This window comes from Solanum tuberosum, unplaced genomic scaffold, assembly GCF_000226075.1.
Source record: "Solanum tuberosum cultivar DM 1-3 516 R44 unplaced genomic scaffold, SolTub_3.0 scf00185, whole genome shotgun sequence".
Classification (NCBI taxonomy): domain Eukaryota; kingdom Viridiplantae; phylum Streptophyta; class Magnoliopsida; order Solanales; family Solanaceae; genus Solanum; species Solanum tuberosum.
The window spans coordinates 183990-205762 of record NW_006239122.1 but is presented as its reverse complement, the minus strand read 5'-3'; the positions used below and the strand labels follow the sequence as shown (position 1 = coordinate 205762).

The 21773-nt window shown below is 35.3% G+C and overlaps 2 protein-coding genes across 2 annotated transcripts; one reads left to right on the top strand and one right to left on the bottom strand.

Annotated features, from left to right (window-relative positions):
- The first annotated feature begins 1254 nt into the window (after window positions 1-1254).
- On the top strand, window positions 1255-8895 carry LOC102583762 (probable mitochondrial adenine nucleotide transporter BTL3). Its single transcript, XM_006355277.2, has 4 exons — window positions 1255-2545; window positions 5365-5668; window positions 7128-7592; window positions 8576-8895. Exons 1-4 carry the CDS (start codon window positions 2097-2099, stop codon window positions 8642-8644), a joined length of 1287 nt encoding a protein of 428 aa, XP_006355339.1. The 5' UTR covers window positions 1255-2096; the 3' UTR covers window positions 8645-8895.
- A 1224-nt stretch (window positions 8896-10119) lies between these two features.
- On the bottom strand, window positions 10120-20687 carry LOC102583429 (calmodulin-binding transcription activator 3-like). Its single transcript, XM_006355276.2, has 13 exons — window positions 20349-20687; window positions 19892-20011; window positions 18743-18858; window positions 18185-18273; window positions 16948-16990; window positions 15980-16187; window positions 15721-15822; window positions 15286-15587; window positions 13364-13930; window positions 12497-13197; window positions 11616-12192; window positions 11165-11488; window positions 10120-10424 (listed from the first exon to the last, which is right to left on the bottom strand). The coding sequence occupies exons 1-13, from the start codon at window positions 20386-20388 to the stop codon at window positions 10308-10310; spliced, it is 3306 nt and encodes a 1101-aa protein (XP_006355338.1). The 5' UTR covers window positions 20389-20687; the 3' UTR covers window positions 10120-10307.
- Window positions 20688-21773: the final 1086 nt, after the last annotated feature.

Genomic DNA, 21773 nt, shown 5'->3' with positions numbered 1-21773 from the left:
AATTGAATATTGTCTTTTTTTTTCAAGAGAAACTCAAACACTAATCGACATGAAAAAGATTTTTAAAAAAACAGTCGAACTCTACATCTGACAATACATTGATATATATAAATTATTTGATTGATTCAACTTGGCAGGAAATTTGAGAATTCTAATTATACACGTATCAGAATTTGATTACTCTAGTATTTTAATCCTTCATTTGCAATGTCATTTATTCAGAATGTCAAATATTATGGTATTGATTTTGTTATTATGAGCCGTGGAATATTGAGAATGTTTTATCGATTACATTGTAAATGATATCATTATAAAAAATTAGGTTTTATATATGAAGACCTTGTTATTGCAATTATGAAGCAATTAGAAATCAAGAATACTTGTAAAAGTATACAAAACAAATACACCATGGAAGATAATTCTAGAATTAAGAAAGAAATGTAATGATATGATCATGACATTGTACGTTAAGTAGAAGAAACAAAATATGTACTTATGTATCCTAATTCGTTTATTAGAATGCACAAGTTCCCTCAAAATGAGTTCATGTATATATTTTATATTGCTAATAGTATTTATTTGAAGTTTCAATTACTGTAGATTCATCGTAATTATATATGACATACATCCAAAATCAACACAGAAGAAAACATTTTTCAATGGGTATATTATGACGGTGAAGGTAAAAAATTCCAATATATACCACTAAAAATGAAAAGTAATACACAAATATATAGGGTGTGTTTGGTATGAAGGAAAACATTTTCCGGAAAATGTTTTCCTTCATACCAAACACACCCTATATATTTGTGTATTACTTTTCATTTTTAGTGGTATATATTGGAATTTTTTACCTTCACCGTCATAATATACCCATTGAAAAATGTTTTCTTCTGTGTTGATTTTGGATGTATGTCATATATAATTACGATGAATCTACAGTAATTGAAACTTCAAATAAATACTATTAGCAATATAAAATATATACATGAACTCATTTTGAGGGAACTTGTGCATTCTAATAAACGAATTAGGATACATAAGTACATATTTTGTTTCTTCTACTTAACGTACAATGTCATGATCATATCATTACATTTCTTTCTTAATTCTAGAATTATCTTCCATGGTGTATTTGTTTTGTATACTTTTACAAGTATTCTTGATTTCTAATTGCTTCATAATTGCAATAACAAGGTCTTCATATATAAAACCTAATTTTTTATAATGATATCATTTACAATGTAATCGATAAAACATTCTCAATATTCCACGGCTCATAATAACAAAATCAATACCATAATATTTGACATTCTGAATAAATGACATTGCAAATGAAGGATTAAAATACTAGAGTAATCAAATTCTGATACGTGTATAATTAGAATTCTCAAATTTCCTGCCAAGTTGAATCAATCAAATAATTTATATATATCAATGTATTGTCAGATGTAGAGTTCGACTGTTTTTTTAAAAATCTTTTTCATGTCGATTAGTGTTTGAGTTTCTCTTGAAAAAAAAAAGACAATATTCAATTGCATGTTCTATTTTGAATTGAAGATACACACGAGCCTGATTATGGGGATTGCATGATTTTCTCTCATGTTTTACGAGTTTTGTATTTTAAAAGAATTTATCAAAAAATTTAAATTTTTCACTCCTTTGTATCACAAATATAATCACGTCACGAACTGATACATCATAAGTCATTTTTTTTTAAATCTTATCATATGGCAATTATCTAAATATAACTGCATACGATAAATATACTTCTAAACATTATTGTCTATGGAATATTTTCGTTCTAGTTCATAAAATTTTAAACGGATTGAGACAAAGAATAATATTTGAACTACGTGACACCAAAGTATACATTACATTGAAAATGAAAAAAAGACCCGAAAACCGCACAGCATGGAAAGAGAGCGAAGAAAAATGCGCGCGGCGAAGGAAGCAAACCATTCTTTATATTTATTACATTTTCTCTTCTCTTTCAAATCCCATTTTCTTCTACATAACTCGGTGAGAAAATTGCAGTTTACTCCACAAAAAATGAAGCATTAATCAGTGAATTTTTGATATTTTTTTGAGTAAAAATGGGTGATTTAGAGATTCGCTTGAAGGGTTTGATTCAATCGGAGTCAAAATCAAATGGGGTTCGGTGTTTGAGTTTGAGAAGTAGTGATTTGTGTCTGAATTCGATTGGTTTTGATGGAAACAATGGAGGATTACTCCTCGAGGATTCGGCCAGAGAATCCTTCGTTTCGTTAATTTCTATGGAAAATTGTTTTCCTTCCAAGTGTATGTTACGTGCACGGAGGAGTAGCCGGAGAGGAAGGGGACGGTTTTTGTCGGTGACACTTTCAGATTCTAATGAGATTTTGGGGCAGAATGGGGAAGCTGCTGTGGCGGAGAGTGAAGTTAAAGTGTGTAAGGAAGTTGAAAAAGTAAAGAAAGGGAAGCTGCATGGTGGAGCTGGAGCTGGAGGTGCATTGAATACTACTAAGCATCTTTGGTCTGGAGCTGTTGCTGCCATGGTGTCAAGGTAAAGAGGAATGTTCTTTTTCATTCTTATGCATTCCATAAAATCTTACTCCCCTATGTTTCGATTTGCTTGAATTAGTTTGATTCGGCACAAATAACTAACGAAGTGTGTAATATACCAAAATGTCATTTGAATCTTGTATTGTTAAATATGATATATAGGAATATGATGTTGGGTAAAGAGTTATTAAATATTGAAGTGACATTCTTTTCCTAAGTAGATTTAAAAGGAAACCGGTCAAACAAATTGCAACAAAGGGGTAGTATTGTTGTTGTCCTTAGGGTTATGGCAAAGGAGACATCGTGCTGGATGTACAGTATGCCCACATTCACTGGGTTAGAATCCTCGCTGGTGAACCAAGTATGGTATGTCAGTGCAGAAGGGTAGAGGCGCATGGAGTGCAAGCCCTTTATCAATTGAATTTCGAAACTGGAAATAGTGGATTTCCTCAAAAAACTGTTGCTCTTGTTTGTCAATGGAACAATTTTAAATGTTTTTTTGTGGTAATGTACAGTTTCAAGGCACAAAAAAAGCTAGTATCAACTAATCAACCAACTAGACCTCAATCCCAAATTCATTGGGGGTCAGCCTTTTGCATCCTCTACGTCCATTCTCCTCTATACAGAGAAATGTATCTTTAAGTATTCATAGAATTGTGTGCCTTAAGATCCCGTCTTTCTTGATTCAAAATCAGGACGAAAGGTCGAATGCTTAGGAGTTTGGACCAATAGGTTCAACTTGCTTTGGTTTAGTGATGACGATTTTGTGTCATTTGAGTTGGAATGACGGATAGCTACTCCCTCTGTTTCAATTTGGTTGTCTTAATTTCCTTTTTAGTTTGCTAAAAAAAATTCTCGTTCCTAATTTGGAAACTTTTTAATTTCAACATGCCACATGGCATGTTTAAGACTAGAAAATTAAAGACATTTTTGTACATTATACATATGTTTAATACCACAAGTTTCAAAAGTCTTCTTACTTTCTTAAAACTCAATGCCAAGTCAAACTAAGACAAACACATTAAAACAGAGTGAGTAATATTTATACCATGGGATCTACATCAAATCAGAGACATTTTGGGACCATAAAGCACCAGTAGATAGTAGTTGGTACTGGAGGAAAATAAACTCTCTGAAGCATAAAATGAAGCACTGGAATATGCAAGGAAAATTCAACCTTACTGTGAATGGGCAATACTCCATTACAAGTGGTTATATTGATCTGATAGGGAACCAAGCAAAGCTGGAGGTAGTGGAATTAGTGTGGAACTCTGTATCACTACCAAGACAGGTTTATTATGTGGCTAGCAATGCAAAATAAATTGCTTACAAAGGACAGACTGTTGAGTATGAACATTCAGGTAGATGACATGAAATGTTGCTTGTGTCAAGCTGCAGTGTTAGAGACAAACAGTCACTTGTTTGTGGAATGTGAGTATGCTGTCAAAGTGAGAGATGCATTAGTACAATGGTCAAAAATTTCAGTACCGGCAAGAGATTTGAAGACTACACTGGAGCTGATCAAATTGAAACATTGGAGGAGGTTTAAAAAACAAGTGATAGCTGCTATTTTGGGAGCAATGGTATATCACATATGGAAAGCAAGAAGTTGGAAACAGTTTAAGAAAGTGTATACAACATACAGAGATAGTGAGTATAATCATTCGTGAAATTGTGGAGAGGATAGAGATGTATAAGTATACAAAGAAAGCAAATAGATGTAGAAGTTTTTGGCAAAAGTTATGTAATTAGTTTGTTATTTTGTCGAAGCCAGCCTTCACTACTCCTTCATTAGTAAGGGTGGTGAGGGTTGGATGAGACTATTCTGTATGTGGTGTTTTTGTTAATGGTAATATTCACATTGGTTGCCAAAAAAAAATATTTATACCATGAAATACACACTCAGTAGTTTGCTCTATATTATTGGGATATCAAGGCACTTGATTTAAGATGAAAAAAGTATAGATGTAAGATTCTGAAATTTTGAAGTTGTTCAACATGGTTGAGGAATGTTTATGCATAGGTATGAAATACTAGTTGAATGTTTTCTTTGCTGGGTAATACATTTGGTATGAGAGGCAATGTTACCTCGTGTAGGAGCATTAACTAGTAGTAAACAATAGCAGTGTGAGAAGTGGCAAACAAAAATTGATTTGATAATGGGCTAACCCTTCGCTATACATGAATATGTGGGACCCTTTTCCATGGTTAATACTGGTGGCTTCTCCAGTGTCGTGTCTATTTTGCATCAAGAAAAGGATACTTATTCTCTCTTATAGTTTGACTCTTTTTTTCTTTTTCTTTTTTTCCTTTGAGGAAATCATTTTGTTGTATGTCAATGGTTCATACAGAAAGTAAGAAATCTAACCTGCTTAGAAGCACCAAGTACCCCAGATTAGGAAGGTTTAAATTAAAAGTATCATCTGTTATTAGTCTATTATGGAGAATAAGATTATCACCTATTTCTAAGTAGAATTTAACCACAGAAGTTGAAATCGAGGTCTGCATCTTCCAATTCTAGTTAGGCATGGTTGTTCTACCCCGTTGTTGAAAAGGGATCTTTACATGTCCATGCCTGATCCAGAACAATTTTTATGTATTTTGGGATGAGAATATCTTTTACACATCAAATGCTGCTCGTGAGTTCTGGGTTGTTCCACTGACTAATACAATATAAAAATCCTAGTATTTCTTATGTTGGAACTTTGTTACTCTTGTAGCATTGAAATGGAACCGTATATGTGGTCTGCAATTTCTTTGTTCTTCATTTATTTTATGGCCTTAGTCTATGTATTAGTAGCTGAACTGCCATTGTTTCAGAACTTTTGTTGCCCCACTGGAGAGACTAAAGCTGGAATATATAGTTCGTGGTGAACAAAAGAATCTTTTTGAGCTCATCAAAACAATTGCAGTTACTCAAGGGATCAAGGGATTTTGGAAGGGGAATTTTGTGAATATTCTACGAACAGCTCCATTTAAGGCTATCCACTTCTACTCTTATGAAAAATACAGAGATCATCTGCTCAAAATAACTGGTAATGAGGAGGCAACTAATATTGAAAGGTTTGTTGCTGGTGCAGCTGCAGGAATTACAGCTACTGTGCTCTGCATACCTATGGACACTGTGAGTGATAGATACTTCAGGGTTTTCTGTTTTGTTTTCTTGATCCCTTGCAGTAAGTATGTCAGTTCTTGTCTAAGTTGGTTACATATCTTTGTATGATAATGCTAGGAAAGGGAATGGACAGGTATAAGTGGAAGCTATCAAGTTGACACTACAGAGAAAACTTACTTCTGCTATCCTTGTTATATGTATGCCCCAGGGGTGCAACTAGCTCTTGGATAGCTTAGATTCAAGACTTTGGATGATTGTTCTACTACTTTTAAATGTATAAACCCTCTTTAATTTAGCATTAGTACTTCCAAGATAAACAACAGTATCGGGAATGCTTAGGTTGACACTTAATTTCTTCAAGCGGCACCATCTGCTTAGAATGAACCACGTATTGGTTTTGATTGTTAGCCTAGTCGACAATTTATGCTTGGAACTTACTTGAGCTTGTTGTTAACATAACGATCTTCTATTATTGTTGATATGATAGTAGTTTAAGCTGCTGAGACAAGGGATATTGGTTTCCTGCTCCACCAGCTGAGCTGTCCCAACCATTCTGAATTTGATGCACTGAATTAGTAAGACGAGTCATGTCTATCATATTAAAAGGGAAAACAAACTAGATTAAATGCTATTTTCCAAGCCCTGGAAAAGTTTGCTAGACATAGCTTATTATATGTGTGACTATGTTGAAATGAACCACGTATTGGTTTTGATTGTAGCCTATTCTTGAGTTGAAAATTGTCGATAATTTATGCTTGGAACTTACTTGAGCTTGTTGTTAACATAACGATCTTCTATTATTGTTGATATGATAGTAGTTTAAGCTGCTGAGACAAGGAATATTGGTTTCCTGTTCCACCAGCTGAGCTGTCCCAACTATTCTGAATTTGATGCACTCATTTAGTTAGACGAGTCATGTCTATGATATTAGAAGGGAAAAAAAACTAGATTAAATTCTATTTTCCAAGCCCAGGAAATTATTCTAGATAATTGACTTGGGATGACATTAGGAATAATTCAAGTTAGAAATATGATTTTGATGCTCACTGAAGCTTCAGATACATCATTGATTTGGATGAGATATGGTAAGTAATGAAGTTAGAAAATGTGATTAGAAGCTCTACCTAATTTCAATGCTATGCATGATTGGCTGAATCATTTTCTTATAATTATTTGTGTGAAGTGCAAAATATGGTTCAATTCCTGATAGAAATATTAAATCAATTGATTGAATTACTGTACAACATTCTTAAGGAATAGGATAATCCAGTCATTTCATTTTCTGTAAATGTTCTTCTACCTTTGTCTTTTTTTCAAGTCTGTAGTGTACTTTTTGTTTTTCTTACTGATTCGTGCAGTTTTTTGCTTTTCCTTTTCATACGTTGACAAAATATTTCAAGCTTTACCATTTTCTTAATGATCATAAAATGTTTCTCATCTTTCTTCCTGGAAAATGTCAATCTTTCAGATTAGGACAGTAATGGTTGCACCTGGGGGAGAAGCCTTGGGCGGCTTAATTGGTACATCCCGGCATATGATTCAGACGGAGGGATTTTTCTCTCTTTACAAGGGCCTAGTACCCTCGATCATGAGCATGGCACCTTCAGGTGCAGTTTTCTATGGAGTTTATGATATATTAAAATCAGCTTATTTGCATTCACCTGAAGGGAGGAAAAGACTAGAAAATATGAAACAAGGTGAAGACCTGAATGCCCTGGATCAACTGGAGTTGGGCACAGTTAGAACTTTGGTATATGGGGCAATTGCTGGTGCTTGTGCAGAAGCTGCTACATATCCTTTTGAAGTTGTGAGGAGACAGCTTCAATTGCAGGTCCGGGCCACTAAGATGAGTACATTGGCAACTACCCTAAAGATCGTTGAGCAAGGTGGTATCCCTGCACTCTATACTGGATTGACTCCCAGCTTATTACAGGTAAGTTAACGAAGCATTTTCTTGACTGTAGTTCCCTTCATACAGGAAAGGTATTTAGAACTCAGAACTGTCTCTCTGTAACAGCCCTTGAAGATTAGTTAATAAAGTACAACAATTTTTCTGTTGTGGAAAATGAGCATACACATCCTGTGATATGATGTATCCGAATTCATTGTACCGTTAACTAGGTAGGTAGATTTGTTAAAAGTTAGATCAATTTATCAAGCGACTACCATGCTAGTGTACATTCACTTTATTGGGATTTCAACAACTACGTCTGCTTGCAATACCTCAAGGTCTAATTGCATGATTGCCTGGTAACCAGTTGTTCTGGCTGTCAGGGCTCTCTTCCAGGAGGGAAGTTAGATATAAAGAATTGGAAATTGGAACTTGTATCACTTTAAATGTTAAATTTTTTTACCCGTGGGTTTGGTTTAGTGGTAAGAGCACAACGTGTGACTTGTGAGTTGGGCTATGTCACAAGTTCAAACCTTGCCACAGACAAAAGTCTAGTGTTTTAGTGGAGAATGGGAGAAGGGGTGATGGGGTGTTCGTTATCCAGAGTTTCGAACCTTGTGTCATTGGTTCATGAGGATTTCTTGATTATCAACAAAAAAAAACATTGAGCTATTATAAAATTGCCTTTAGATTCTAATGCCCGTTCTCTATTGTCTTTTGTATCAAATACTAGCTATATGTTGCTCGAACTCCAAAAATTTGGACGAACCCATGTCAAATCCTCTAAATGCACTATTTGGAGGATCTGACACACAGTGTATTTTTGAATAGTCTGAGAAACATAGAATACGTGTGTGCCTACTATCTGTCTGATTCTTTACATCTGGTAACACTGTGCATACAACTTTGCGGCCTAGCTTCTTTACCCTCTTTTATTGCACAAGCCTCTTTGTTCTGTTATTTGACTCACTAATAAGATATGGAACTCGATATTGACATGCCCTCTTTAAATTTGTATTCTTCAGGTTTTACCATCAGCTGCAATAAGCTATTTCATGTACGAATTTATGAAGATAATTTTGAAAGTGGAATAAACATGAGATTGGGATTCCTCAAGGTCATTCCTGGTGAGACATCCACGCGGACAGTGGTATGCAATTTTACCCATAAGGAGAATTTCTGGTCCTGTTTTACGATTGTCTGAACAAGGGTAGGTAATAATACATGTTATATAGGAGAAGTTGTAGAGAATGTTTCCTAGTTCTGGAGCTCTCCCTTTAGTCCAGAGCTTTTTCACCTTTCTTCATCAAAAATTGATACAAGATGAAATGTTTGTTGGCTTCAATTAGCTTGCTGATTAAAAGTATCTGTAGTCTGTACCAGTGTTATCAAAGATGCGCTTTAAGCGCGCTTAAGCCCTAAAGTGAGGCTCAAAACGTGTTGAGTGCTTCGCCTCGCTTTATGTGCGCTTCAGTGCCATCAAAGTTCCAAGACAAACTTTTCCTTGTCAATGAGCCTCTTATGAAGAAGTGACACTAAACAATTGATATTTCACTTTATCATTAAAAAATTCAATTTCTTTGGTCATATATTTGTCATTCATGTTTATAATTATTAGTTTTGGACTAAACATACGCATTTTATTTTTTTCTCCCTTTGCGCCTTTTTTCATTAAAGCCCACGCTTTATTTGCACTTTGCGCTTAAAGCCCCCACGGACCTTAGAGCTTTTTTGCGCTTTTCGCTTTTAATAACACTGGTCTGTACATGTTATGGAAAAGGTCTTCCTTTTTTTTCATTTTCTCTTTGATTTTTAACTGTCTTACTTTTGTTGCAAACACCACTTTTCACCCTTCTTCATGTGCACGCCCTAAATTGATACTTTCCAGCTGACAATTTATTATTATAGTTTTAGGGGGATGTATAAAAATAATGCTAAATAGTAATGTTTATATTAGTTATATGTTTGCATAAATTATACATAGATTACTTTTTATACATTGTTTGGTTTGGTGTATTAAAAATAGCATGCATTGTATAAAAATATTTATTTACAAATGCTAATGCATATGCATTATTGATACCTAGAAATTCATGGTATTAGTAATAAACTCCTCAATACACAATAGAGTGTGCATTAATTATACATAGCATGAAAAAATGTACCAAACAAGAAACTACTAATACACAAAGCTAATGCATGCATTATGCTAATACACGCTACCAGACGAGAATAACAACACTAATGGATGTACCTTGGAAGATGCAGAAGCAAGTCAAGAGATAGAATTCCCCGACTATTTGTACTGAAAATTATGATTGAATAACCATAGTGTCATTTTTTGTGAAATTCCAGGTGTTCCTATAAGCTTTTGCAGAAAGAAAAAGGAAAAACAAAAAGGCTCTTGAAACACTTTTTAACCAAAATAATCTTTGGGAGAACTAATGACACAAATTGACAAGTCCTTTAACAATGAACCTTTAAATTTCTTTGTCAATTGAAGGCAGAGAGAGAGGACCTGGTTTGAGATTCAAAAGGAAATAACATAAATGGTACAAAACTATCAATGTAAAAGGAAAAGAAAACATCAAACATACCACAATCTTACTACCTTTAAATCTCAAATTCTTGTCAATCTGCACAATGGATTTGATTTTCACATTTACAAACTAGTTAGTGCAGCCTATGTATACAACAACCCTAACAGCCATGTATAACAAATACTAATCCACAAATGGTATATTATTAACACAGAACTCAAGGTGCTGTAGGCATAAAAGTATCGTCATCCAATAGATCACCAAGATCGATCAAATCATCATTGAAATCAACTGCTTCCGCTGAGTTGTAGCTGGCTGCACCATCATTTGTACTCTGCAACACAAAATGAGACATGACCACATGTGAATTTGGTGTCTTGTTATGTTGTTCCTTTCAAAAATCCCCTCACATTTAAGAAACCAAGCCAGAGATACAACTACTAATAGCAAAACTTTACACTGAAAGAAACTTGGGGTATTGAATAAGTGTATCAAACTCACCCAGTGAAACGCCAATTCTACCAGGTAAACCCATGTGAAGGTTTGACAATGCTGGATGATAAATTAGAATTGGTTGATGGAAAATCATGAAACATCTACAAAACCATGACCCCATCAAGGGTATGACCATGCTCATCGTTTTAAGAAGCGAAACTTTAAAGCTTCTCTCTCATTCAAGGTGAGCAGATCATGAAAATCAGGACTAGTTGATTTAATATTGTTACTGAGTTTTGCTTATGATTGGATGCTAAGAGAAAAATCAGCAAAATACATTATTTATGAGGTATGAACGAAATTTTCACTTCTGCATCATGGACCAAATAGTTCAAAAGAAGAAAAGTGCAAATTTTCATTATTGCTGAAAAGCTCTAAAACTAACTTTTAAGAATAAAAGAAAAGCTGGGAAAGGGGAAAAAAGATAGTACATATATAGCTAGTCTCTTTATCAAAAGCGCCAAGTTATGATTTATTATTTTATTTTTGGAATAAGGAACCATTGCACCAAATGATAAAATGCATTTACAGGATCAACATATGTAGTTCATTTAGCATCAGAAATCGAACAACGCTTACATTGGGTTCTTGCATGTCGGACACAACATTCAGCAGCCTCCTATACTGGTCCCTAGCCTCGGGGTATTGAACCATCGACTTTACCCTTTCCAGAGCCTTCTGCAACCTTTCTTCAGTTTGCTTTCTGCCTTCTTTTAAGAAATCATAGTCATCCTCCTGCACTGGTTGGTCTTGCATGTTGCTTCCTTCAGTAGGTGCTTCTGGTTTAAATCCACGCAATCCACTTCCTTTCCGCCTCCATCGCAAAATTACCTTCTCTAAGATCCCCACAGACCATATTATGTTTTTGTATTTGTTCCTTACCTGGTGTCCTCTCACATGAGCCTTTAAAAAAAAGGAAAAACGAAGAATGGCTAAGAAAATGAAAAAATAAGGTTGAGACGTTGAGTTGACTAATTATTTAGCAAAAAGATGGATTATGCATGTATAAGGCCAAAAGCACATACAATACCTGAATTTTAATAATTCGTTGGCGGATTAGAAGAAAATCTCTTCTTCCCTTCCAACTGCGAAATTTATTTTGTATACGGACAGCAGCAGCATGAGGTTCATCATGCTGTCCAGACCTATTCGTCTTCATGGCGAGAAGTGAGAGAGCACGCTCATCTGATAGTCCAAATTCACTGCCACCGTATTCTTTTAGCTGCTTCCTCTGGAATGACTGCACCCTGAAGACCTGATGAATACGAGCAGCTGCTTGAGTAGCATTACGAACAGCTGCAAGAGAATCCTTCAATGAGACTCCATGTGACCAGTCACCATCCCAAGCTGGTGTAGCAGTCCTTTCAGAAACCGTTTGAACAGCTTCCCCAAAAGCTTGTTCATTCTCACCCTGCTTCTTTTCCTTCAACTCAAGAGAAGAAAGGTGGGAGCTCAAGGAAGACTCTGCTAAGTAACCAGCAATTCCTTTATGTCCATTGCTGGAAGCTAGATCAGCAGGTGTTCTGCCTGAAGGATGTTTAGGAGTAGGATCTGTCAATGCTCCAGCAGCTGCACCTAAGGAGATGAGGAAACCCACTGTCCGCTCTCTGATGTTGCAAATTTCGAAGATACATCAAATGGGCGAAAAGGAAAAGAAAGAAAAATGGAGCTAATCAGTAAACAAGTCATAGTTGATGAAAGCCATTTCATCAACAACCCTATTTATCAAAAATACTTCACAACACAACTAAAATTCCAAGAGCACCCAGTATTCAACTCCTTTCAAGTTTCTAATATGTTTGTGTGAATTAAATTGGAGAAAGACGCCACAAAAAGAGATGAAAAAGAAAAATTAGAAAATGAATCCGAAAAAAGTTGCATGATAAAGACAGACAAAATCTAACATAATACCTTCCATATGATGCTGCCCAATGGAGTGCAGTCCATCCATTCACATCTCGGAAATTGACGCTTACGCCTGCAGCTATAGTAGGTGGTACAGCCCAGTCATAACCAAGAGCAGCTGCAAAATGTAGAACTCCTTGACCACCTTCATCCAGTATGTTAGGGCCTTTCCCACCCTCAGCAACCTTTTGAAGGAGCCAAACACGCAACTTCTCTTTTAGAAGCTTTTGTAGGAGCTGGTCTTTTACTTTCTCTGCCATAAAGTTGTTCTCATTAGTAAGGTGCAACATTTCCTCCCATTCACTGTCATCGTCTCTTAGCAATGAGTTAATTTTACTGGATATATGGGAAACATCATCCTCACTGATAGGTGGAGAAGTTTGGGAAACAAAGGATTCCAGAGATAATAATTTTCCGAATCTCATATGAAGAAGACTTTCACTGGAGCTGCAACTATTTGGATTTGCAACATCAACATCTTGGCCTTCAGTGACCCGAAATTCGAATTCTCTTACCTCACTACACGCCAACCTATTGGAGCATGTTATGTAGAATGGAACTCTTCCAGCCTTTTGAACCGGAGTATGGCAGCGAAGAACACCATCAGCTATTACTTCTGCTGGAACTTCCAACTCACCAAACATGCATGCCCAACTACAGTTCTCCACTTCTTGCTGGGACTTCAAAAACCTTCCAGTGATGAGGACCTGTTAATGAAAAAACCAAAGAGTTATTACCCATACATCAATAAGACATCAAATTAATAAGAGGAAAGTTGTACATCATCAATAAAAAAAGAAGTGAGACATTAAAAAATTTAATCAGAACTCTGGCTCACAAGGTAGAATGTCCAGGAAAGACATAAATGTTCACCTTAATTTCTGACCCAGAAAATGCCCAGTTTGGTGAGAAATCAATAATGCTAAAGATTTGATCCTGCGCGAGTGAAGGACTTAGCACATAGGTGTCTAAATGCACTTGGGAAGCAATTGTGGAATTATCGACTCCATCTTCATCTCCAACATTATCCCAGTAGGAACTAGAATTGGATTGCATATGCGACTCACTTACATCTCCAAGTTCCTTGCTTATCCACCGGTCAAAGCTATCAAGCTTCTTCAAACCTTCTCTTTTCAAGACGCCATCTAACAAAGGTTGTTTTAAAGCTGAATAATCGGTTTTCACCCCTAAGCTTAGATTGTGATCTAAATCAGCATTTAGAGAGCCTCCAATATTTGCATCTGATAGCTGTGATTGAAGCTCATTCTGCATTGGGTGTTTATCTTGCTGCGCAGGAAGTACCTGAGAAGCCTCCAAGGAATTGTGATGTTCTACACCATATACACCACTAGACCCAATGGTTTGACCAGATGCCAAATCTGGATTCAACTTCTGATCCATGGACCACTTCGATATAAATGAGGAATCAACTTCAGAAGTCTGCATCTCAAAGTTGGCAACTTCAGTTAATAAGAAAAAATGTATCAACAGCATTGCACTTAATCTTACATGCAAACAGGTAATAAATGTCCAGTTGATTTTAATATCAGTCATCACTAAGTTATTGTACAGCTGGTTCAGTCGAATATCAATGCTTATACTAAAAACAAATACATCAAACAACTCGGGCATTCTCAAAGCACTTGAGAGAAAAAAAATAAAGTGAAAAAAAAGCTTTCCGACAGCAAGTGCGTAGTTTGCACTTTTGCATGAACAAATCAACATTTTCAAGAACAAGCAGAGCTTAATGAATACTTCCCCCACTAACTTGCACAAAAATTCCTTTTACACTCCTTTTCTTTATGGACAACTTATCAAACACTTTAATTTGTAAGATCCATGTCTAAAACCTCCTTGAACAGCCTATGGGTGATGTTCTGGTGAAGGACTCAAACGTAAAAGAAGCTATGATGATGAAAAGATGGGAGTTTTTGTGAGTTTGGTTAAGCAGAGAGAAGATGGATTGGCATGATTGTCAAGGACTAATAGTGGGGACTTGTAATTCTGGTTATGGGGGAAGAGGAGGGAATTGGGAGTTATGGTAGTGAGCTCTCTTTTGGGAAAAAGGGGTTGTGACATGGGGTGGAGAGGTATGGTGTCATGGGGAAGAAAGGAAGGGGCGTTAACAGAAAAAATTGTAATTCAACGTCTCACTGTCTGTATTTGCTAATTTCATGGCCAAACAAGTATTAACAAATCCTGGGATAGTATTTATGCCAAACAGGCACTTAGACTTCTATATGACTGCTAGAAGGCTTTTTCCCTGAATTCCGTCAAAGAAACAAGGTGCAAAGATAATAAGTGGACAATGCTCCTATTCCTCCTGCCTGCCTTTTCAGTCCTATACTAAGAGCCTGTTTGTTGGCTTTTGACTTTTGGCTTTTGACTTATAAGCCATAAGTTAGAATTTGTAACTTATGGCTTTTGGCTTATTTTTACCATGTTAGGTTAAACTAAGTGCTTATAAGCACTTTTTTTAAATTACTCAAACAGTCCAAAGTGCTTAAAAGTTTTTTTTGGCTTAAAAGCATTTAAAATAAGCCACCAAACAGGCCCTAAGTCATGTATTTAAATTTCCTCAGCATCTGGTGAAATACCACTAACCATGTCTCGAAAAAAAGTATTTATGGATGACAGACTACATATAAATTGAACGGAAAGCTTTGGAATACATGCGCAGGGGCTAATAAACTGAGCCTCTTCTCCTCTCCCTCAAGTATACAACTCTGTGATGTGCATGAAATGGACATTGCAAAATAATGATGCACAAGATGAACTCCTTTAGTGTAACTTACCTGCCAGTTCCCCAGGCCATCAATGTGGTTCTCATGTTCCTGCCTCGTGAAGTTATTTGAGAATATTTGTCCCATTGTAGTGTTTCCTTGTTCATGCATCATATTATTTGCACCTGATTGACCAGAAGGCTGAAAATGGAGAGACTGATATGCAGCGGGATTATTACCTGAAATGGTCCCCCATGATGGGAAGTCAAGGTTCCTACTGGGTATATAGGTATTTGCTGTGTTTCTGTTCCCATTTCCTGGTGGGATTGAGGAGAAACTTGTAGCAGAACTTCCTGCAAACTGTACTTGATCATCTGTTGAATAAACAAACAAGGTTTTCACATGTATCACGTCACGTTGACAGAAGCACTGAACCATTTGGAGAGCATTTTAAAAGAGGCGAAAATGCTAAGTACAACTGATAATACAAGGACAAGAATCAATTACTTGAGAAGGGAATCGGATGATAAGGTACAGCAAGTCCATCTCCAGCACTTGGCTGAGCATCAAGGAATGAGTGAAATCCAGAAGTTGGATGTTGATTGTACACTGGTGAGTTTGTGTTCCCAAACAAAAATTAAAAAATATTTTCACTAAAAATAAAAAGGAAATCTCAATTGATACATTACAAGTCCAAAATGCCTTCCAATGTACCAGAGCAGTTTATTTTAAAATCTAACCCAGAAAAAATTGATTAAAAATATACCTGATTCGGCATCCTCATATTCTGAGGCCTGTGCACTGCTGAGGCTAGTTGTGTCAGTGACTTGTGAGTTCACTTGGTAATCATTTGGATAAAATTTTGTAGACGCGGAACTGTCCACCTCAGAGCTGTGTACATCTTCATCAGTTTCTTGCAAATCAGGAGTAACTTGTTGAGGTTCTCTAATACGGCTAAAATTTGTCCTGTTACCCTACAGAAGGAAAACAACATGGCAATCAAATCTATAAACAAAAATGAGGAAATTTATTTTAATAATGAAATCAGTTTCAAGGATATGAACCAGATTATGTGGAGGGAGAAGCATAGATCACACTTAAGTTCTATAATTTTCAGTTTAAACATTAGCTATTTTAGTTTGTCAGATTGTAGGCTTGATTAGAACTTCTCAAAAGTCCTAATTTAATAATTAGATCTTATTTTTGCATTACTCTTTAGTACATTCATTCTGTAAAAACTTTATTTTTGAAAAAAATTGTAACATGAACTAATAGGTACTCTGCCAAGTATATTTACTACAAAAAAATGAAATCAGTTTCACTTTCTTAAGATAAAATGTTGGATGAATATTCTTGAATAAAGGGAACTTCTGAACACGTTTAAATTACAAGCAGTACACAGCTTTGATGTTAAGATACCATACTAGCATCGTGAACTGAAAGCCTGTTGTCCTCCAACCTACCATACAAATTGCCTGTACATGACTAGGCCTCCTTACAATGCAAATCTGCAATTTTATACCTACTCTTTATTTCATTTTAAATTGTGCCCTTAAATCATATCATGTGAATTTCTTCTATACTATGCTGCCTTGAGAAACTGGGGGAAGGAAACATAACCACTTCTCAGCTGTAAGTTGACTGTTACAAGTTACAACTGACACTAAAGGAAAAACAAAAAGGTCGAAGAAAAGAAGCAATATAGGAAAGAATTAGAGGATGGCAAGCATATACCTTTACTTCCCGGTAGTGGACAAGAACAATATGTGACATTTCCCTGAATAAGTGTTTGGAAAAGTAAACAGAATTAGCATGCTAAGCAATGGTTAGAAATTGGTCTTGAAGAAGGTAATGATGATTAGAAATTAAAGTGAGTGATGCGCCAACCAAAACAAACTTTTACACATGTTGGGTTAACAGAACCAACAGTGAGACACTTATTGTATTGTGAACTCCAAAGAATTCTCAAGGGGGAATACAATTTCATAGGGAGTGAAACATAAATACACAATTAGAAAAAGAACAATGAGGGGAAAAGAAGAAGTATGTGTTGAAGTGTGTGTGTGTGTGCGTGCTCTCCGGGACTTTACCGCACAACAGTAAACTTAATTGCAGATTCATTTGGACAATCTTAACTTTACCTCTTCAAATCTTAACTTAGTCCATGCTATTCAAGATTCAAAACAATATGGTGTCCCTTTAACTTACAGGGGTATTATTATCCAAAGAGGCAATATTGCTATGTTGCTTGGGCTCTTCAAAAATGTCTTGGATACTCCAAAAGTAGTGCATTTTTGGAGAATCTGAACTGGTGTGGCAACATTTTTGGAGAGTTCGAGCAACATGGAATTAGAACAAGCAAAAAAATTCTGATCACCACCCCCTCATTAACAAAAATTATTTTCATGTGTTTGATATAAGAAAAAAACTTGGATTTGTACATGAAGGAGCTTGTGAAAGATCTATAATGTATAAATAAATGTGTCCTTCTCTAACGATTTAAAGTTTTAAATAAGGAGTACATGTTATTCAACAACAATAAGATTATTTGTTTTAGACGCAAAGAGTGCACAAGATACCCTTTAATAGATTAGTCGATCCTGCGTCAACCTTTTAAAGGAATAATGACCCCTCAGCATTATAGAGCATCTAATTATCTTGATCATGAAGAATATCAGAAGCAAAAAGGTAAGCCAAATATCATATAGAAGTAACACTTATCAAGCATGACAACAAATAATTTTACAGTGCCAGAATAGCACTCTTATCATTATGGAGATGAACAAGGTGAACTTGAACCAACCTAACATGCAATTAGCATGTAAATGTCCACTAAAGATGTCTACTTGATCATAATTCTTAAGACACAAATATCAACAGTCTGAATTGACTTTTAGCTCCAATGTTGGAGCAAAACACCTATAATAGCAAATCTGAGTACTCAAAACAACAATATACTCTTTTAACTTACTCTTCGAGCATCCAATAGCTGCGTCTTTGGAAATTCTCATTCTCTTCTCCATGAGCATAGTAGCAGTGTAACACATCAATGCTTCCAGCCTGCAAGAATATTAATTTCTGATCAGCACCCTGATACAAGAACAAAGGTCTCCAAAGAATAAGTGGTATTGTACCACTATTCTGTCCATGGTAACTTATATTTCCTCTATTTTGTAATGCACTAATAAAGCATATTTCTACTAGCTTCAGTATTCCTTTGTTACAGCAGTTGTCGGTACCTGCCGTTCAGAGATGCTATCAAAGTAGCAAAGTTAATCAAGTTCTCTAGCCTAGTTTAGATAAAGCATCCTTATCGCCCCACGTCACCTGGTTAGGACATAAAGCTTATTCTATTTCTAAAATAGTGGATTCTATAACAGCATTCTGCCTTTTTGAAGGCAGCGCACTCGTGGAAACACTGAAATTGAGTACAACAACAATTACACCTCAATCCCAAACCAACATCGAAATCAAGGATATATAAATTTAATAGGCTTCTACACAATCATAAGATTCTCATCAACTTTACCTTGAGCCTCTCATGAGCCTCTTTCACAGTCTTTCCATCTTTTTTCTTTCTCCAACTATGGCCATCTTTGCGGAAATACCGTAAAACCTTCCGATCAAAAAGGAACAATGAACCACCTGAAGGGCCATACAAGCCAATTAAAAAACATAAAATAAATTAAACAGAGCTTGAGTTTCAAGAATAGTTAGATGTCCTTGAAAGCTCTCCTCGCTACATACAAATATAATGAAGAAAAGTAAAGAGTACACAGAACATAATGTTGATTGCACAAGATGACGGTACTTAGACCTATGTGAAACAAAACCAATTATGTATATGTTCTCATAAGGGAGGCAACTAATAATCTGTAAGCCAAGGAGCAGGCCACGAGAGTCATATTGACAGGGAAACTAAAATAAGAAAATATTTCTGAAAAACCTAAGAAATTACTATACATGGAGGTGGAAGGGAGTTGAGTATAGGCCTGATGGAAGAGGAACATGTCTTTTTGTCCCGAGGGTGGTCTCAAGAAAATAAATTAGATAAAACAAGCAGTAAATGATCTAGGCAGAGGGCTAAAGAAGGGGGCAACACAAAGTGAAATACAATTTACAGCACATACAAAGACTATACATTGAAAGTTAGTCAATTGAGCTAAAAAAAGACGACAATGATTATTGTAAGAATACTTTAACAAATAGCCTGAGGAAGGAGGGAAAGAGAACTAGAGGAGCTTTACTGGTCGACAACAAGTAGTGAATTGAGTGATTGAAAGGGAAAAAAGTAACAGCATCATCAGACCAAATTGAAATTAGGATAAGACTAGCAATAAAAACTTTTTCACTATTTTGGGTATATGGTACAGCGCACTCCTCCAAAAGAAAAGAAGAAGTTGACCCACTTTCACAAGCAGAACTGCAGAAGGGTATGTAACGTACAGAAAAGCCGAGCATGTCGCCTCAGGTATGCACACAGACATGCATATGTTACATAAGTGCATTTATCCTGACACATACACATTGGTATAAATAGCATATGCACGACTATCTGCATATAGTAGACTGGAAAATTCACTATCAAGGAAGCACATGTAGAAGCAAGAAAACCCTATTACAACTACAACATCCACATTTAACAACAGGAAAAAGAAAATCAGCTATATGATCATACTTGGAGGCCTGTTTGGAGGCTCTGGAGCAATTCGAAACTTCTGGTAATTTTTAAGAATTTCACAAATTTCAGCTGGGCGTAGCCATCGATGCTGCGCTTCTAAAAGTATCTGCTCAATATCTGCATTCAACAACAAACTTCCTCAACAAACATGCACCAACACCAACCAATCCTCCAGCTACAGTACATACTAAAACTATAGTAAACATGCTGAACTAAAAGCCATGATAGCATCTAATTAGACTAATTCCCTAATCAATTTATGATCTCTTCACTGTTCTGAAACTAACAAAATCAGTGATTTTGGAGATTCAAGTCCAAAGTTTAAGTCTTTTCACTAAAATGCTTCAAAGGGTATGCTTCTTTGATTCCTATTAACCAAAGCCCTAACAGAACTCAAGAAATGAACACCAGTAAAATCGATAGCAATTAAATGTATCCCAATAAAAGAAGTTACCTAATTGAGCATTCAGACCATAACGCCTACTGTCTGCCATGAACCCAGCTCCAAAACCATACAAAAAGAACTAACCCAGCTCCGATCTAAAACACTAGTTGAGCTTCCACTTAAAAATTGAACTGGGGGTTGGTTAAAGAATCAAAAAGTTTTGGATTAATCAAAGAAAACTGGATTTGGTCAAAACAAGTTCAAGATTTTGGCAAGAAAAAGGGGGAAAACGAGGGCAACAGAGAGAGAGAGAGTAAAGTGTATATGGGTTAAAGAGCGGTAGAAAAGGGGAAAGGGGAAAATAGGAAGCTACGAAGAAAGGTCGTTATAGGAAGTGGGAAGGGGGTATTGGTATTGAAGCAAAAAGGAGCCGCCGAAATGGAATACAGTTTGAGTTCAGACACTCATACATACGAAATAATAGTAACGTGTTTTTAAGACAGTCAATAGTTTACTATTAAGAAGCATCAAAATTCACATAAATTATTTTCTTTATATTTAAATTATTAAAAATGTGGATTTTATATCTATAGTGTATGTAACCCTTTCTTTCTTTTTTTGGAAAAATGTTGTTACATCTATGTATGGATATAATATTTCACCTTAATAAAAATTAAATAAATTATTAATATTAGTTAAAGTTAAAGATGAAAATATCACTATCTTAAAAAAAAAAAAAGTTTAAATGTGTTTTAACACTTCAATCTATTTTTTGGAACATAAAAAACTACTATAACGAGAGTCGAGAGGTCTCGGATTGTGAAAATTTCATATATGACATATATTAGACTAATATTTTCAAGTTATAGCAGTAGAATTAAATTTTAAAGTTGTAACAATAAAAAATTTCAGGTTGTAACAGTTTCTTAATAAAAAAAGTTTTTTAAAAATAATTGTAAAAATTTGTTTTGAAGAAAATAAAAAAATTTGTTTCTGGAAAAAAAAAGGTAAAAAAACGGAAATAAAGTGTGTTAATTAAAATTTGAATTGATTGAAGATAATTACTAATTAGCATAAATTAAGGAAATTCAAACTAATTAAGAATATTTAGTTTCCTTATTTCACTCTAATTTGTTAAAATTAATTAAAAATTCTGATTTCATCCATTTTTTTCCACATTTCTCTCTTAGATTTGTTTCCAGAAATCTTGTCACTCTCATCTAATTCATATTCGTTTTTATTCAATAATTTTTATTTTCTGGACGGCTTCTTATTAGTATAAATAAAATATGGTGGTAGATGGGATCCTTCAGGTTATTTGTTCTTTGCGATTTTTTATTTGTATTGTAATACAAACCAAACGTTCAAAAAAATTACGAACAATGATTCTGGAAAAAAAAATATTCAGATTTTGTTTATGAATAATAGTTTTAATTATGGCGTTTTTGGTATGAATATTCACTTTTGAAATTACATAAAATTTGTTTGAAATTG

What these genes read in the sequence shown, in the direction of transcription:
- LOC102583762 (XM_006355277.2), top strand. Translation starts at nt 2,097, where the DNA reads ATGGGTGATTTAGAGATTCGCTTGAAGGGTTTGATTCAATCGGAGTCA. An exon ending in TCTGCATACCTATGGACACT is followed by an intron (nt 5,669 to 7,127) that starts GTGAGTGATAGA and finishes TCAATCTTTCAG; the next exon opens with ATTAGGACAGTAATGGTTGC. An exon ending in TGACTCCCAGCTTATTACAG is followed by an intron (nt 7,593 to 8,575) that starts GTAAGTTAACGA and finishes TGTATTCTTCAG; the next exon opens with GTTTTACCATCAGCTGCAAT.
- LOC102583429 (XM_006355276.2), bottom strand. Translation starts at nt 20,388, where the DNA reads ATGGCAGACAGTAGGCGTTATGGTCTGAATGCTCAATTAG. An exon ending in ATATGAGGATGCCGAATCAG is followed by an intron (nt 15,823 to 15,979) that starts GTATATTTTTAA and finishes CAAACTCACCAG; the next exon opens with TGTACAATCAACATCCAACT. An exon ending in ATGGCCTGGGGAACTGGCAG is followed by an intron (nt 13,931 to 15,285) that starts GTAAGTTACACT and finishes TTTGAGATGCAG; the next exon opens with ACTTCTGAAGTTGATTCCTC.